Source organism: Phocoena sinus, chromosome 2 (genome assembly GCF_008692025.1).
Source record: "Phocoena sinus isolate mPhoSin1 chromosome 2, mPhoSin1.pri, whole genome shotgun sequence".
Classification (NCBI taxonomy): Eukaryota; Metazoa; Chordata; class Mammalia; order Artiodactyla; family Phocoenidae; genus Phocoena; species Phocoena sinus.
Window position 1 is genome coordinate 164,342,643 of NC_045764.1, and position 20,140 is coordinate 164,362,782.

The window sequence follows — 20,140 nt, forward strand, 5'->3', positions numbered from 1 at the left end:
GATTTCTGTTGTTTAAGCCATCCCATCTGTGGCAGTTGTTATGACTATGACAGCCTAGATCAAGGATGGTGAGCAGGAAGAAACCTGAGACAGACTTGGGTGGTAGAATACCCAAACTCTGGTGACCAGCTGGTATAAGTGGTCAAGAAAGAAGCTGATTTAGAGGATCCTGGTATGGGTAACTGGGTAGATGGCCATATCATGGACTAAGAAAAGTAACACAAGAAAAGAGAAAGATCGGCAGTTCTGAGGTAAAAGACAACATCAAGCATTCACAACATGTGGAGTTCAGTAGGATGTGAAGACATGGGTCTGGAATTCAGAAAACAGGACTGAGATCAAGGCAGGGAACTGGAAGTCCTCCACGTGGAAGTGGAGGCTGTGAATGAAATCTCCCAGAGGAAGTACACTGGTGTAAAGGAGAATATTGGAAGGAGGATGCATCCAGTGAAGGAGATAGAAAGGGATGCATAGGTAGGACCGGACCCAGGAATGACGATTGTCACAGACATCAGTGGAAAAGGGTGTTCAAAGAGGGAGTGGTCATCGGGGTTGAATGTTGAAAAGAGGTCAGAGACTTAAGATTATCCATTGAATCTGTCAATTAGGAGCTTATTGGTGAACTCAGCAAAATTATTCAGTAGCGCTGTCAGAGGTGAAAGCCATGCGGCACTGAGTTGACAAGTAAAGAGGTCGGGGGTAAATGAAAACGGCAAGCACAGATCACTCGTGCAAGAAGCTTGGCTAAGTTGGAGCTGGAGGTGATGCAGGGCTCAGGGTGGGTTTTCTCATCATCACCATCATCAGTAGCGGTGGTACTGGCGGTAGTGGAGGAGGAGGGGCGGGGGGAATAGTACTACTGAGCAGGCAGGTGGTCACATCCTAAGGTCAGAGGGTGCTGGGCCTGCCTCTCTCACATGTTATTTCTTCAAGATGAAATCAAACATCATCTTTACAATGAGTTGTTCTAACTCCCATTTGGGGTGGCTGATTTGGATTAGAGTAATTTGCTGTTCAAAGTATGGTCATGGGTGCAGGCAGCCCGCTGGTGGAGAATCCCTCATAGATTTCTCTGCAAGGTGAGGTAGATTATATTCATTTGATATCATGAAGGGGTAAGTTGGGTCAGGGGAAAAATAAGAGGGGGACAGGAAATCAAGAAGGAGGTGAAGAGGAACTTTATCCCCTGGCAACACCTGTCATGGCTGAAGCTAGGTGAATTCGAGTCCCTTACTATGCATTTACTCTCCCACCAGACTGCAAGTTCCCTGCCTGCAGCAGTAAGTTACCCAGAGCACCCACAGTGCCAGGCACCTAGAAGGAGCCCAATAAATTCGGAATGAGAGCTCTACCATGGCCCTACCACGTAGAGATCATGGCCCTAGAGCTAGGTCTTCATGCCCTGATGCCCAGTCCTGCCCACAAGGCAAGAAATGAGCCCAGTGAGTATCCACACCTTGAGGTCTACATCCTCTCACAAGACTAGGATAGGTCAGGGAGGGATGTGTACCTGAGACGGTGAGAGACCACCTCTCCGGGTAGATCCCAAATTCTTTCTGAGTGAAATCAAGGTTACATCTAGGGAAATAGGGGAATGAGGCCAAGAAGAGGGTTTTAAAAGGCAGAATAAAGCGAACTGTATGGGGATAACACTTAACATAGGAAATCTGAAAACAATTCAGAACCAGGTGGCTATGAAATGTTTGTTAAGGGCTTAAGGTGCACATTATATTATTTCATTTATAATCAGGACACCTTTCCCCACAATTTAGAATCTCCAAAATTGTGGTGCATCTTACAATAACTGGTATCTTAGCACTGTCATAGCTTAATGGGCAGACTTTTTTTTCATTAGTGGTACATGATATGAGGGTGCCCGAGAATCAATGGTGTCTTAAACTTCATGATGTGGTATTTTACTCTATGAAAGGCTATGGCAGTTGTTTTGATCTGCTGCGTTAAAGTACTCAGCTTATGTGACAAAGTGAGAAAGTGGCACGGACATATATACACTACCAAATGTAAAACAGATAGCTAGTGGGAAGCAGCTGCATAGCACAGGGAGATCAGCTCGGTGCTTTGTGACCACCTAGAGGGGTGGGATAGGGAGGGTGGGAGGGAGACGCAAGAGGGAAGGGATATGGGAACATATGTATATGTATAACTGATTCACTTTGTTATAAAGCAGAAACTAACACACCATTGTAAAGCAATTATACTCCAATAAAGACGTAAAATAAATAAATAAAAGTACTCAGCTTTAGCGATGGGTAAACTCTAAGTACTATCTCAACAAAAGAGTATCTCAAAAGGCACCCCTTCACATATTAAGTCACTGAGTAACTATTTTGAGATCCCAACTGTGCACTTTAGTTGATCACTCCCAAAACAGTGAGCAGGAAGAACTCTAACTCACAGAAAGCTCTGCTACGCTACATCGTGAGTAGCAACATTCAGGACCCAAATCTCAGGAATAAAAAGAGCCTGATTATGACCATTTTCTGTTCAATTGGTTCTACATCTGTAATTAAGTCTGTGCCTTCTCTCCAACACTGTGGAATGCTGATGACTTACTACATGGGTCAGAGGAAAAAGACTTGAGACTCTATTTCAAAAGATAGGAGGAAAATTCTAGCTTGCAGTTGGGACAGACTCTGAAGAATATTTTGAGACAGTCGTCTTTCACCAGATGAACCCTGTGGTAACTGTGGTATTACTGGGGGTTGGTAATGCTTTCAGTGTTTACAAGGTCAAATCTAAATTCATATCCTGGAAATGTGTCCTATTTTCACTGCTGAATACGGGCTGCCTCAATTTATTTGCTTATTTTTAAATGCGTCTTCTGGCCTTTAGAAGCTATTATTTACATAAAGGTAGTTTTGAACTTTACAAACATGTTGGATGCTACCTACTGTCTACATATTTTAAATAAGGTTAGATATGTACAAAGCAACAACCTATATCCAAAATAAGAAAATGAAAGATGGAAATCATTGCCAAACGCCTTCCTAAATCATATTTTAAAAGAATCATTTTCACAGATTTGTTTTTATCATACTGAATTAAAATATACTTTCTTAAAATATTAAACCATATGAATATCTAAATCTATTTTCAATGTTTTATACAAAGAGTATGGAAAACATTTTTTAGAGCAATCAATAGGTCTACTTTGGGCAGTTATTTTATTTAATGATTATTACAACCCAGTGTCTGTTTTTTAAAATTGACCTAAGAGACAATCTAAAAATGTGAATATTTATCTTAACCTTCTTTAAGATCTAAATTCACTTTTCATCTTGGCTTTTCTCATTTTCACCTTGTACCTGATTACTTTACAAGGCATATGTCTCTTTCTTCCTTTAATTGCTTTTTGTACCTCCTTTTTCATTTTTTACAAAATTGCTTGTTGTTAAGCAATGTGCATAACATTAGGATATACATTCATTATTCTAGAACACTGTCTACTTGGTATTATTTTCCTCTATTCCTTTACCTCATTTGAATTGACCTAAACTGTACTTTCTGCTTTCTTTTGACATTTCTTTCTGTCAAAACATGTTCCCCCATCTTCCTGTCCTTTGATCACTACTCAATAGCTATTGTATTCAATATTTAGCCCCATGTTTTTCTGTTCTCCATTGTTTTGTTAGGCTCTGGTGGACAGGCTCATGGCATATGGCTATTTTTCTTCTTAGTCTACTCTGCCTTACTTCTTTCTTTTGTATTTAAAGATATTTAGGTCTTATGAAATTTAGGTCACTTCCTATTATTTTCCTTTTATGACTTTTGCTCTTCCAGATGTTGGTTTTTTCAGGACCACAGCACCTGTTCTGCTCTCTTCCTCATCTTACTGTAGTGATTATAATACTGACTATGGTATAATCCTATGAAGCTGCTTCACTTACCCAACTTAAATTTGTTCTATTTTTCAATGACCTACGATGCGTTTAATTTATTTAGCTATGGGAAGCTGCCCAAAACAAAAAGCTCCCCCAGAAAACCAAGAAACAAAACAAAACACCAAGCACGTCAATTACTTACATATACCATCATTTTCTTTTACATATATGTCTGAATAAATAGTTTTGAAGAACACAACGAGCACACTTTACCTTTACCAAACCAAGCTAACTTGTAGCCTAACTTGTACTGCTGGGCTCATATAGATTCTTGTTCCTATTATTATTCTTGAAAACAATGATTTCTAAGTAGAGTGTGGACGGGTTTATGACACAGGGTTACCTGATATTCAGCTTGACTTACTCTGGTCATAACCTTATAAGGTCTTGCTTTTCTAATTGTAAAAAGAAAAAAGTGATGATTCTTCACCTACTGTAACACAGGGATGTTACAGAGTTACAGAATAAGTTTAAGCAAGATTCAGTATGGATAAACTCTCTGGAACAAAGTTGTTCTATCAGAAATGTCAGAAATGTGTATGGGTACACATGCTAATATTAGTATATCCTCTTTCACATCTGGCCTATTAATACTTTTCAAGTTCTATTTAATCTAAACTTTGCAAGTATACCCTTCTTAATATTTATTTGTATGACTCCTTTCTCTTGAATACTGGACTGCACAGTCAGACAAGAGGGCTCAAATTAATTGACCTCATAGTCAAAGGTTCTTACCATATTTCAAATCAATCCTCAACTGAGAATTGGCTTCCATTTTATTTTCTTTTGAAGGTGGTTTATAATAAGTTGAAAAATAACAGTGGAAACTAAATAATAAACCGGAAAAAAATGTTAATCACTTAAATGATAAAAACATGCCAGCTATGTCTGTCTATAAACTCTATGGCTTACTGAGAGGCAGCTAGTGTAGTTGTTAAGAGTATAGGTTTTGGAGTCAATCAGCTTGGTTCTCTGGACTATTTCATTAAAATGAAAGCAAATAAAACTTATGGAGCAGCAGAACATAGTGGCTGAGAAGGTAAGCTTGAAAAGTTAGAAGGAAATGCACTGAGTTAAGGACAGTCAAGGTAATTCTGAAGAAATTACAAAGCTCTAGGACTTATACTACTAGATATCAAGACTTATTATAAAGCCATATAATTAAGAGAGTGTGGTATTGGCACAAGGATAGACAAATAGATCACGGCAAAATAACATAGAGTTGATATTACAGTCTCTCAAGTCTGAAGTCAGTCTAGAGGCAGAATTCCTTCCTCCTCAGGGAATCTCAGGCTCTCTCTTTTTTTTTTAACGGCCTTTAACTGATTAGATGAGGCCCACCCACATTAGGAAGGGTCCTCTGCTTTACTCAAAGTCTACTGATTTAAATGTCAATCACATCTTAAAAACATCTTCACAGCAACATCTAGACTGGTGTCTGATGAAAAACTGGATACCACAGACTAGCCAGGGCCACACATAAAACTAACCATCACACTTGCATAGGCAAAGAATAAGATAAGACCAAAAAAAGCATGAATCATAAAAAGCTGATAAATTGGACTTCATCAAAATAAAGAACTTCTGTCTTTAAAAGCAAATGTTAAGAAAATGAAAATGAAAGTCACAGACTGGGACCTGCATCTGGAATATACAGAAATCTCTTACAACTCAGTAGTTTAAAAAAAAAATTTCAATATAAGCAAAAGATTTTAACATACCCTTCATTACAAAGGTGTGGATGGCGAACAGAACACAAAACAATTGTTTAAGTCATTAGTCACTAGGGAAGTACAGATTAAAATCACAATGAGATACCACTATACACCTATTAGAAATGGGTAAAAACAAAACAAAAAATTAATAATACCCAGTGCTAGTAACAATGGACAGCAAATGGCAGTCTCATATTCTGCTAGTGGGAGTGCAAAACAGTAAAGTCGATTCAGAAAAAGTTTCCCAGTTTCTTTACAAAATTAAAACATATACCTACCATGTGGCTCAGAAATCATACTTATTAACTCAAAAGAAATGAGGATAAATATCCAAACAAAAACCTGAACACAAATGTTTATATAGCAGTGTCTTGCATAATCACTCCAACTGGAAACAACCCAGTGTCCATTAACTGGTGAACAGATAAACTGGTACATCTGTACAACAGAATGTGACTCAGCATTTAAAAGGAATTAACCCCTGATATGTGCAACGGCATGGATTTCATATGCATTATGTAAAGGGAAAGAAGCCTGAGACAAAAAATTACAAACTGTATGATTCCATTTACATGGCGTTCTGGAAAAGGCAATAACATAGGGGCAAATTATCATCATCATCATCATCATCGTTGTCAGTAGTGCCAGAGACTGGGAGTATAGGGAGGGAACTGAGAGGGAAATAAATATTTTATATGTCGATTATGGTGCTGGTTACACAACTGTATACATGTGTCAAAACCCACATGACTATGATACAACTATTAACGGACAATTCTACAGTCTGTAAACTATACCTTAATAAACCTGACTTTACAATATTGGCAGTGAAAGCCAAAAAGATGAAAAAAACATCACATTAGGATGCAACTTAGTGGGGGAAGAAAAATTGAAATACGAGTTCAAAAAGAAAGGATGTAAAATTTCAAACTGGTAAAGAACTTTTTCACATAATTTTAAATGCTTGTTCACACTTTTTTTTTTTTTTTTTTTTTTGCGGTACGCGGGCCCTCTCACTGTTGTGGCCTCTCCCGTTGCGGAGTACAGCCTCCGGACGCGCAGGCTCAGCGGCCATGGCTCACGGGCCCAGCCGCTCCGCGGCATGTGGGATCTTCCCGGACCAGGGCACGAACCCATGTCCCCTGCATCGGCAGGCGGACTCTCAACCACTGAGCCACCAGGGGAGCCCTGTTCACTCATTTTTGAAAGAAAAATAACGACTGTCAAATCACTGTGGTATGTAAGTTCCACCTGATACACTTAAGAGTGACATAACAGCTTTATTTTTAAATGTCAATGTTTATAATACACTGGAAATTATATGCTTTGCAACCATTAAACTTACTTTGAAAAGTTTTAGCTATCATTCTAAAAATGCACAAGGAAATGCATAGTTTTTAAGAATCCTTTTAGAGAAATACAAAGACCCCTGCTCTAGAAGATAGCTTCCCCCAAACTCTGCCACAGATGGTTTGCAGGTGTGGCGAGATACTGAGCTCCAAAGTCTCTTGGGCAGGCAGGCTGTTTGCCTTGAGCTAAAAGCAACTTGTCTGTTTACCTAATGTGCTTTTATTAATACTCTCATTGTCTCTGAATGCAAGAAGGTGAAAGAGATTGTAAGACACTGTCCTAGAGAAATTCTTGCACGTGAGTACAGATGGAAAGATACAAGAAAACCTACTGCACAGTTAACTGAAATACTGAATAACTGAACAACTTAAATGTCCATCCACAAGCAAATGGATAAATAAAATGCAGAATTACCTTTCAGTGAGGTTTTACGTAGCAGTGACAATGAATGAGCTACAAGAGCTCTATGTATCATTATGATGAATCTCAAAAATTTAATGTTGAATGAAAAACATCAAGGTCATGATTACATACAGTATGACACCATGTACAAAACATTTGAAAACATGCAAAACAAGATAACGGATTGTTTGTGAATAAATATCTATGCAGTCATACTAAAACATGCACAAGATTGATAAATACCAAAATATAGATCATATGGCTCTCTCCAGAGAGAAAGGGTAAGAAATCAGGGAAGGATGCATAGGGGTTTTCAACTCTTTGTGTACTATTTTATTTCTTAAAAAATCTGAAATAAATATGGCAAATGTTAAGACTGAAGAAAGTTAAGTAGCTGAAATGCAAGTGTTACATTATATTACTATCTATGCTGTTCTGTGTTTAAAATATTTCCAATGGACACACACAAAAATTAAGTATGTATTTGGTATCCTAAAATTTGGCAAGAGTTCTGGTTTATTGTAGATGTCGTGATTTATAACAGATACAAAATCTTCAGAGTCTGAAGAATCAGAAAACTTGATCAAGCCTGAGATTAAATATACACATTATTAACTTTTTAGTTAGCTAATTAAAGGAAACTAAACCCAAGGCCAGTCTGGACATCCTCCTCAAGCTCTAAGAAACTTAAAGAAAATCTGATGCACTTGAATTGGTAAAGATCGAAAATTATATCTAACATAAATAACTTACTTTTCTGTAGTCTTTAATAAATGATTCATTGATTCATCCGACAAGAACTGAATGACCATGTGCTCTGTGCTAACTTGAATATCCAGAGAAATCAAGACAGAACAGACGCATCGCTGCTCTCATGGAACTTTATAGCCAAGTGTAAGAAACAGACAGTAATCAAACAAAGAAAAAAGATCGTCTCAGAGATTGGTTAAGTGCCATAAATGATACAAAACTGGGTAGTAGAGATTTATTGTTGGGGGGAAGGAGGGATAAGGTGAAGCCACTTTGGATACAATAGGCCTCTCTGATGATGCAATGTTTAAACAGGGAACCATAGTGCAAAGACCCAGAATAGAAGGTAGCAAATGTCTTGAACAACCAGATGCGTGGGACCGCATAAGCATAACAAAATAGACGTAAGCTTTACCAAGCCTATAGAAATACAAGGATATTTATCCTCAGGTAATAGTTTAAAAGTTTTACAATTTTTTTTAAAGCAGTTAAAACTAGAAATACCTTGTTTCCTATCCAGGAGCACTTTAAGTATCACACCTCAGTCATCTAGCTTGACTTCTTATCTGGTATTTCAGTAAAAATAGTACTTTGGTATTATACTGAAATAAAATAACACTGAGAATAAAATAACAAGGAATCCTCAAGGTACTTTCTGAATGACACCAGTAAAAATCAACCTTTTTCTAACATATGTACCGACCATTTAGAAAAGACAGCAGACTGTAAATATATTCTTGGGAACAGATGTTATGGAATAAAGCAAGCACGCTAAGGCAGGGATCAAAAAAGCAGGTGACAATGAACAGTAAAATAATATTACAGTAAGACATTAAACATCTGTATCATATTTCAGCACATGTGTTAACACTCAAACTTTTCTTGAAGCTATAAAGTATTTTCTTGGGAATGGATATAGTGAACAGTGGATCTCTTCACTTCAATCAGAAAAAAATAATCTAAAGTAGACTTACAGAGAGGCAAGCTCTATCAGCTATATTAGTTACCAGCTATATCCCAGATGGCCATCTAGGGGTATTTAAAGACTACTACCTACGTCATTGTCTAATATACTGAGGTAGACAATGTGGTTAATACAATGAGAATTACAAGGAAGGAAATAAAACAGAAAATGCTGTCCTGTCTTTGTTCATAAACCGTGATGCAGTGATACCTTCCCTGTTTGCAGTTCTAATTGCTACATCTCAGAAGATGCCAAAAGGAGGTATAGAAAAAACAGTGGAACTAAAATTAGTGGTCAAGAACCAGACAAGCCTTCTGTAGGAAGATGGAAAAACAAGAAGAATTCAGATCCTCTAATCCAGAAACAGGAAGGCTGAGGAAAGCCTATGAGATCAGGAAAGGTTTGCATACGATAATTAGAATGATTTTCCAAATCTGAAAATTAAGAGTCATGAAACAACACTGAAGATTAAAAGAGGTCATATGGGGACAATTTCTTTGAATCATAGCTGTATGGAAATGTATAAAACATCTTATCCATGAGGTGGAACAAAATGAAAATAATTTTTAAAAATCAATAAAGTGTTTGATAAATCATGGATTCTGAAGCCTGCGTTTGAATCCTGACTTTCTACTTATTAGCTGTGCAACATCGGACACGATTCTTAACCTCTCTGTGTCTCAGTTCCTCATCTAAGAAATGGTCGTTGTGAGGATGAAATGAATAAAGAACAGTGTTTGACACATAGTAAATGCTTTAAAAACTTTAGTCATGACTCCATGTGCAGAAAAGAGTTAACATAGCTGTCCTGATGGCCATACTGCTTACAAGGATGGCCCTTGGCTGGCCTCCCACCAACATTAAGTCATAAGAGTGGATCACTGTGCTGAAAACTCTTTGTGCAACAATACGGTTTATGCTGAACCCCTGCTTTCCTTCTGGGAGTCTGGAATTTTGGTACATGCCAGGCAGAGAATGCCTACATGATCATCCAACAATAAAAATTCTGGGTGCTGAGTCTCTAATGAGCTTCCCTGGTTGGCAACATTTCACACATGATGTCACAACTTGTTGGAGGAATTAAGCACATCCAGTGTGACTTCACTGAGAGCGGACCCTCGGAAGCTTGCCCCTGGTTTCCCCAAGACTGAGCCCCGTGCGCCTTTCCCTTTGCTAATTTTGCTTCATATCCTTTCACTGTAACAAATCATAGCTGAAAGTACAGTTACATGCTGAGTCCTTCCAGCGAATCATCAAAGCTGGTGGTGGTCCTGGGGCCCCATCAACACACTCAGACATAGATTATTATTAGCAGTTATTTTACACTAGGTATAAGTATAGTAAAAAATGCATTTTAATAAATCTGGAAGTCAAGTTCAAGAAAAGAGACTTTTAGATATAACATCTTGATGAAAATAGAAAACATTGTATTGTTTCTTTTCATAAATAATGGATGAAAAAAACAAGTTGAGATTCAATGGCATGTTCATTCATTTATACCGCTATTTCCTGATAATATGCTTTTATGTAACATGAAAATAAATATTTAGCTGTTACACCTTTCTAAATGACATTCAAGACAAGAACAATAAGTGGTCAAAAATACTTGGGTACATCCTTCAAATAACAATAGAAGATACAGCATAACTAAAATGCCAGCATCACTAAACTGTAGGAATGCACCACTAATTTTATATATTTTCATCATCTCTTACAAGTAAGTGGTTAGTCTTCCCCAAAACTTAATAAATCCAATGTTCTGCCCAATAAATCTAAATGTTCTGTCTAAAAAATCAATATCTGGAAAAGAGAATTTAGAAAGAAAAGCCTGAGAGAAAAAGTATTTAATAATTCATGTGAGTTTCTATTTTTGGATAATCAGACCAATTCCCCCACTGAAAAAAACGAAAATGGTAAATAAGATACTAAAACAAAACTACCTTAAAGGCACTGAGTTAAAAAGATAGTGGGGACAGGCCATATTCTTGAGGCAGCTTGAATCCAAAGAGGTTAGTGGAAACTCAGCATCCCAAGGCCACTTTTGCCTTGGGGTGTCGGTCCATATCTGAACTTGAGCTTTGGTTTCATGGCTTCATGGGAGAAGAGGCCAGGAGTCAAGATCCAGGGCTTGCCCAACATGGATCATCTCATAGGATAACTTTCCCACGTTAAGCTGATACCCAAAGGGTAAGATGGAAGTTGCCTTGAGCAAAGAAGTAAACGAAAAATAAAAGAAAAAATGATAAGCTATCTCTGAAAGGTTATGGCTAATTGATTGCCCTCATGTAGACTGGTACCCTGAATCTGAGCAAACCTTGAGTGGGTACAATTTCAACCTGTGAACTTGTTTTAACATGGTCTTGTACTGATAGTACACACACACACACACACACACACACACACACACACACAAATATCTTAAGTAAAATATTAGCAAACTGAATCCAACCGTGTATAAAAAAGAATAGCATGACCAAATTACATATACACACACATATGTATAAGCCATTCAGCACATTAACAGATTAAAGTAAGAAAACAATATCATCTCCTCAATAGAGAAAAAGCATGTAATAAATTTTAATGCCCATTCTTGACAGAAACTCTTGTGCTAGACTAGGGAGGAACTTCTTTAATCTGACACAGGATCTAATTATAAAACATCTATAGCTATGATCAAAGTAAGTGATAAAATGTTGAAGTCTTTCTCCCTGAGTCTGGGAACAAGATATTATCAACACTGGAAGTACTAGCCAGTGTAGTTAAGTCCAGAAAAAGAAATTAAAGGCATAGGATTGGAAAAGAAGAAAGAAGATGTTACTATTTTCTACTGGTATCATAATCTTCTTAGAAACACCTTTAAAAATCTACAGATAAATTTAACAAGGTTACTAGATATAAGATTGATATACAAAAATAAATTACATTTCTATTTAATTGCTTCTGTAAGTAATTAAAAAACAATTTTCAAAAGCTACCATTTTAATACCAACAAAACTATAAAATACCATATTATAAACTCCAAAATTGCTAAGAGATTAAATCTTAATTGTTTTCACCACGAAAAAGAAATGATCATTATGTTACCTGAGAGAGGTGTTAGCTAACACTAAGGCAGTGATCATATTGCAAGATATAAATGCATCAAATCAACACGTTGTACAACTTATACAACATTATATGTCAATTACATCTTAATAAAAAACTATAAAATATGTAGGAATAAATCCAACACAAAAAGAGAAAAACCTACTTGCAATATAGAGTAGTGATTAAAAGCACAACTCTAGGGCTTCCCTGGTGGCGCAGTGGTTGAGAGTCCGCCTGCCGATGCAGGGGACACGGTTTCGTGCCCCGGTCCGGGAAGATCCCATGTGCCGCGGAGCGGCTGGGCCCGTGAGCCATGGCCGCTGGGCCTGCGCGTCCGGAGCCTGTGCTCCGCACCGGGAGAGGCCACAACAGTGAGAGGCCCGCGTACCGCAAAAAAAAAAAAAAAAAAAAAAAAAAAAAAAAAAGCCCAACTCTATACCCAGGCACCTTGGTTTAGAAACCTGCCTCTGACATTTACTAGTTGTAGGATCTTGGGCAAGTCAATTAACCTCTAGGTGCCTCAGTTTCCTGTGTGAAATATCCCATATTACTAGGATTACCTCATAAGGTTGTTAGGAAGACTGAATACAAAGTAACAGAATGAGGCCTGGCGCACAGGAAACCCTTAAGAGTGCTTTAGAAAGTGACAAGCGTAATCATTATGATGATGACACTGGTAGTGTGATGGTGTAGAAAATTATAAACGTTTTCTGAAAGGCTTTAAAGAATACTTAATTAAATGGAAAATATACCATAATCATGGATAGGTAGGCAATATCATTAAGATGTCAATTCTGCAGAAAATCTGCAGACTCAATGCAATGTTAATTAAAATGTGAACAGGGTTTTTGCCTCTCAATAAGCCAGTTCTGGAATTTAAAACAAAAGACTCGATCCAACCAATACACCGCTGCAGAAGAGAAGTAAAGAGGGAGAGTAGCCCTACAGATATTAAGATTTTATGAGAACAATGTGGCATTGGTGCAGGGATAGGCTAAGTGACCAAAGAAACAGAATAGAAAATTCATAAACAAAGGCAGAATGGCAGAGCTGTAGAGAAAAGAGGGCAGTCGATAAAAAGAGCTGAAAATATTGGTCATCCATATGGAAAAAAAGTGAAATTAGGTTCCCACACACACACTATGCCATACTAAAAGATCAACTCCAGAAGAATTAAGGACTTAATTTACAAGAGCAAAACTTTAAAAATTATGAAGAAAATATGAGTATTTCTCTGACCTTGAGATAAGAAGGGGTTTCTTAAATAAGACACAATCACTCTACTACAAAAAAATTTATAAATTCAAACAAATTAAATTTGATTTGTATTTCAAAAAAGATAGCTGAAGAAAGTGAAAAGATGAGCAACAAACTGGGAGATGACATTTGTTAACTGACAAAATATTTGCCCCAAGAACGTATATAAAGAACAGGTTCAAATCAATAGAAAATGCAGCAGAAAAAAAATGGGTAAAAATGACAGACATATTTACAATTTACAGATAGACAAAATACAGATATATAACAAACATGAAGAGATATGATAGATGAATCATTATTAATCAGGGAATACAAATCAGGCCCACGATGAGTTATTATGCCCACTCCACTAGAAAAGATTAAGAAGTCTGACAATACCAAGTCTTGAAGAAGATACAGGTCAACAGACTCTCTCACATACTGATGACTGGAGTGTAAATTAATACAAATGATTTGGAAATATCATTTGGTATTATAATATTTTGGCACTAAGTAAATATGCCACTTTGGAATAATTTACCGTAACACCTAGCTTATTTATACAACCTGCTGGAAAGACTAGCATGTAAACACTAGCTAAATAAGGAAGGAAAACAGTGTACATTACTTCCATAAAACTAATTTAAGGAAGTATGATGAACAGTTCTTTTGACGCTAAGTAACTAAAAATATGCCAGCAACAAAAAAGCCAAATGCACTGAAACCTATCAGTCAAGGAAATCAAGCTGTAAAAATACACACCAACTTTATATAAAAATAGACAGTAAAGCCATGATTCTATAACATATATACTACAGACTGAATGTTTGTATTCCCCCCAAATTCTTATGTTGAAACCTAACCTGCAAGGTGGTGGTATTAGGAGGTGGGGACTTTGGGAGATGATTAGGTCATGAGGGTGGAACCCTCATGATTGGGATTAGTGTCCTTATAAATGGGACCCCAGAGAGCTCCCTTGCCTCTTCCACCATGTCAGGACACAATGAGAAGACAGCTGTCTGTGAACTAGGAAGCAGGCCCTCACCAGACACGAATCTGCCGGCACCTAGATCTTGGGCTGCCCAGCCTCCTGAACTATGAGAAATAAATTTCTGTTGTTTAAGCCACCCAGTCTATGGTCTTCTATTACAGCAGCCCAAATGGACCAGGACACCACGCTGTGGCTGAGAGACCTTGTTCTTAACCTTGATTTTACGCCCATCTCGGTGTGCAACCTTGGGTGGATTATTTAAACTCGCATGTGTAAAATAAGAGACTGTACCAAGTGTTCTTTAAGCATCTTTTTATTGGTGTCTATAACCCTATAAGAAACTATTTTTATCAAGAATTAGTAAAATCGTGATGTAATTTCCTTATATAAGTAGCATGATATTTAATCCAGACTCAAGTGCCTTTGGATAATAACAATATCCACAAGCTCTGAGGAGAGAATGAAGCATTAATACAGCATTACTATAGGATTAGTTAAAAGAAAAAGTTGTTTTCCACACATAGAGTTTCCAAGTGGTAGATGAATTTGCTTTTTGGTAGATCAGAGGTGTTTTATGGTATAGCCTATTAACTACACTGAGGGAAAAAAAATCATAATTTAAGTATTAAGATTTAAACATGAAGCATTAAATTCTATAATGTCAAAGAATCTGAAGAGTAACATAAATCTTGTAGAAACAGTGTTCAAAGAGCCTAATATAAAATAGGAAAGATTAGCAGTTGTTCAAAGACAATCCACATACTTTCAACAGGCAGAAAACATAAGATCCTATTAGTATGCTCAAGTGATACTACCCACATCTTCTATATAATTTTAGACTTTGGACATGTCAAAGTTTATAAACGAGAAAGTCCTCTGATATCCCAGATATATGTCAAAAGATACCCTAATAAAAAAATGAAAATACAAGCCACAAACAGGTAAAATTTTTTATGACTCATAAATGAAAAAGGATTAGTACTGAGAATATATAAAGAACCCCTATAGATTAACATACAAGAGACAACTCAATATTAACACGTGGGCCAATAATATAAATAGGCAATTGACAGAACAGGAAACTCAAATGGCTAGCAGACATGATGCTGAACTTTACTAGTAATCAGGGAAATTAAAATGATAATAAAATGCCATTTCATACTCATCAGCTTGGCAAAAACTACAGTTTGATAACAAGTGTTGATGAGGATATGGACAGAAAGGAATTCTGACGCACTGATAAGACAGAACGTGAAAGACCACTTAGGGAGCAAGTCGGGTTACAGATCAGCATGGCTCTGACCCTGCCATTCCGCTCCTATGTATATGTGCTCTACAGGATAGCTCCCACATGTGGACAAGGAGACATTGTAGCACATCTGTGATAATAACAAATGAGTCTATCAACAAGAGAATGGATACATAAATTATGGGACACATATAATAGAAAAAAATGTTCTGGGGAAAACTTCCTTCTCCCTGTCTATTTCCATGCAGAGGGACCTCTTTGGGAGTAACATTCCCAGCCTCTCTCCACCTCCCCACTCATTCCTCCTAGAGAAATAATTGGTGCCCACTTCTTCTTTTCTCTGTAAGAGGCACCTGACCGTGTGGGGCATACACAGTGCTCTGCTCCCCAGTGCTATGGGGGCAGAGCTCAGGTGGGGAGTCCCAGGCTAACTGCACAGCCTGTGATTAGAAGGGTAAACCTTCTATTTAATCCTGGCTGCATACTAGCAAGCCTGTCCCTCCAATGGAGCTATTTCACAAATAAAGCTGATATTTTTATCTACCACTCTCTAACACTTGCATCTATTTCTCAGTTTATTCTAGATGGCAAGAGAGGGTGCTAGTTATTGTACCTCCTCAGGCTTCAACAGAATACTATACAGCAGGGAAAATAATTGAAAGATACCCGTATCAAGGGGGCTAAGTCTTTAAAACATAGTAAGAGAAAAGGCAATGTGCATTTATGTAAGCTTGAAAGATAAAACAATACTATGTATTATTTAAAATACATAAATCTGTATCATAAAATATAAAGACATACATGAATGATTTTAAAAATTCAGGATAGTGGTTATCTCTGGGGCAGAGGAAGGGAAATGCAACCAGGCAGGGTTACCCAGTGGGCTTCTCCATCATGTTTGGAATGGAATGTTTTGTTTCTCAATCTGGGAGGAACATACATATTTTTTTCAGCCTCAAATATTTCAAATACACACACACACACACACACACACACACGCACGCACGCACACACTTACATACCACATGTACATCTACAAGAGAATAAGCAGCAGAGCTGGAGAAGCTACAAGAACTGCCTGAAGTGGCCTGCCCTATTAGTCAGGCCTGGCCAGCTCTTTTCCAGACCCCCTGGAACCAAGCCAGTGGGAGGAGGGATTGTCCATGCCTGGAGACGGATGCTAAATGTAGTGCTGGCTTCTACAGTGTTATTCTCAACAGGAGGAAAATCTATTAAACCACAGAATCAGTGACAGTTAGAAAGGATAAGGCAAAACAAGAATCCAAGGAGTGGAATTACTAGCAGCAAACCACTGAAAGGCTTCTAGGACTTACTTTTGCTAGAATGAAACCTAAACTATTGCCTTTATAAAAAAATCTTTTTATTAATTATCTCTAAAGGAAGATTCAATAACTGCTCTTAGTAATGCATCTCAATGTCTTATAAATCACTAGAAAGTTTAATTCAGTGGAAATTTTCAGTCAGTATATTATGACTACATATGGTCTGAAGATGCACAGAAAGGAGATAATCTGTATTATTTCCTGATTCCCTAGGCTAATCAGACACTCTGAATCATCACCATAATAATAGAACAGAGTCTGCAAATCTGTGTTGCTTCATTTAAAAGAACATATATATTTTAAACTTTCATATACATTTTATTAAATTGTTAATTTTTAACAACTTATTTCTTCCAGAAGAAAGGTATTTAAATGATAAATTCTTTTTAGCCTGATGCACACGCAGGCCTCAAAATACCATATTTTTTCTTGTCTTGTATCTCCAATGAAGAGGAACAAATGAAGACTATGTTAACATTACAAATCACTGACATTTAGACTAGATATTCGGTCCTCAGTACACGTTATGATTTGCAACCTAGGGGTAAATAAGATGTTAGAAAAGGTAGCTGACCACTGACTGAAATAATAGATACAGCGCAGGAAAGCTGCTTTCCAACGAAAGCCTATCACATTTTCTGCTGCGTCAGTCTATAACTGCCCGGTAGACTCATCACTTTCTTGTGCCCAGCACGGACTCAGAAAATATCTACTGAACTGATTCACTGACAATTAGAAAGAAACATGGGAAGACGGTGAGGATCCAGGAAAGGATACTACAGCCCACGAGCATGACTTTGTGTACTGGGAATGCTCAGAAAACCTACACATCTTGAGGACTCGAACATCTTTCTTTAACCCTTCATCTCCCTGTTTACAAGGTATAGAAACATAAATATATAATATTTATACAATATGCTGAGATATGGTATGATACAACACAGCATAGAGAATAAAATAATACAGCATTATATGGGGCAGCATCCATGAATAATCCATTATCTTGCCCCCCTCTACCTTTCAAATTTCACTGCAGATCTTGCCTCTTGCCCACTGCAGTCCAGCCACTCTGGTTTTCTTTCAGTTTCTCAATCCTGCCAAGCTTATCCCCACATCAGAGCCTTTTTAACTGCTTTTCCTCTTTCTGGGCAGCTCTTCTCCCAGACGGCAATCAGCTTTTCATCATTTAGGTCTTATTCCAAGGTGACCCTCCCAAAACGCCTTCCCTTACCTCCCCATCAAAACCACCCCCTTGTCAGTCATTCTTTCATTTATTCTGTTTTACTTTCCCTATAGCACGCTATCCCTACTTGAAGTTAACTTGTTTGCTTATGTGGTTATTGCCTACCTTCTTACTACTAACCTGTGAACTCCTTGAGAGCAGGGACCTTGTGTGCTTTGTTCATGGCTCTGGCCCTGGGACCCAGAAAGGGACCAGGCACACAGTAGGTCCTTGGTAACCATTTAATGAATTAACAAAAATATGCCTGCTCAATTTAAAATCCCTCAGTTTCAAGGCTTTTTCAAAGAATGTAACAAATGCATTCCCTATTTTACCAAATTCAAAATCCTGAATATTGGGTTTACTTAAAAATGGGGGCGGGTAGAAAAAAATGGAATAGGACGAATATTAGAGAGCCGATCCCACTGCAAAGTGAATGCGATCGTTTTACGTATTTTTAATCACACTGATCCGATCCACTAAAAACCAAAAATAAATCCTTCCACTATTTTTACAGTAAGCACTAATTTAATTATATTCTGTTACTATAGCTATTACATTTTCTATCCAAATTGCATTGTACTTTCCTAGCAATGATATGAGCTATCTCAATATGTCACGGGTATTCTTTTTTTTTTTTTTTTTTTTTTTTTTTTTTGCGTTACGTGGGCCTCTCACTGTTGTGGCCTCTCCCGTTGCGGAGCACAGGCTCCGGACGCGCAGGCTCAGCGGCCATGGCTCACGGGCCCAGCCGCTCCGCGGCATGTGGGATCTTCCCGGACCGGGGCACGAACCTGTGTCCCCTGCATCGGCAGGCGGACTCTCAACCACTGCGCCACCAGGGAAGCCCTGTCACGGGTATTCTTGTAGTCTGAGAAACAGTAAGAGGTGAAACACAATATGAGCATATTATTGTATAAAATGCTTATAAAATGTCATTCCTTCTCTCAGCCAGAAAAAGGAGATACAACACATTAGGTCAATCATTAGGAGAGTAAAAGCCCACGAACAATGAATGAATCTGTGTTATGCATGAATCCGGCTCTCTTCCATGTTACCAGAATCTGAATAATTGTGTTTTACTGAATACACATTTAAAGGAGAAAGCCATCCCTTAAAAAAAAAATTCAAGAATCATTCAAACATAATTTTACTGGCACGGTTTCAGAATCTATCGTTAGGTATTCCAAGTGAAATTCAAAACTCCTCATTTTTCAAGCTGGCCTGTTACAACTAATAGGTTTTAAAATGATGAACAGCCACAGAACCATAAAAAAGATTCCATTTTAGAAAACCAAAGATCATTCTATCTGAAATGAAGTTTCACTTTTAAAACATCATGCATTTGAAAAAAAAAAATCATATACTCCTGGAAGCAGTGGGCATTTTCCATGAAATGTTACTGGGACACAGCAGCAGCACAGAAGTGAAATATACACTGTCAAAGAAAAGCTGGTTTGCTATTTGGCAAATACAGAGCTTGTTTCCATATAATGGGTAGGAGAGAAGGGGAGGGGAGACTCCAAGACTATGTTCAGGAAATTAGGAGAGACAAAACAAAAGTACGGCATTAGAGCATGTAAATAATCACAATTTATTATCTACTTTTAAGACCCCTTTCTACTGAAGTGCAGAACTTTAAAATGCAGTAAGACTGTGGTTAAAGAAGCATCTCAAACCACATCTCCTATTTGCACACAGTAGGACAAAAACTCAGGGGCTAATGGGGCAAAAGGTATGGCTTCTGATGGAGCCCTTTTGGGGGCGGGGGCTCCCAAGATCACCCTCAAGTTTGATGATTTGCTATTTTTTCCTCTGTCCTTGGGTCAAAGTATTTGGAGAGAGAGAAATAAATGCCTCTTGATGGCAGGAGAGTCAAACCCCTTTGCAAAGGCCAGCACCAACAGTGGGCGGGGAGAGGAC

At 37.8% G+C, this 20,140-nt stretch overlaps 1 protein-coding gene across 8 annotated transcripts in view; it reads right to left on the reverse strand.

Moving 5' to 3' along the window:
- Positions 1-20,140, reverse strand: part of EFCAB11 (EF-hand calcium binding domain 11) — a 197,732-nt gene that overhangs the window by 125,184 nt on the left and 52,408 nt on the right. The window contains exon 6 of one of the 8 annotated variants that reach the window (XM_032624782.1): positions 17,429-17,533. The exons of the other annotated variants lie outside the window; for them this stretch is intronic. Coding sequence (XP_032480673.1) covers positions 17,473-17,533 — 61 coding nt within the window. The 3' untranslated portion in view covers positions 17,429-17,472. Of the gene's footprint in view, positions 1-17,428; positions 17,534-20,140 lie in introns of those variants that run through there. 8 annotated transcript variants of the gene reach the window in all.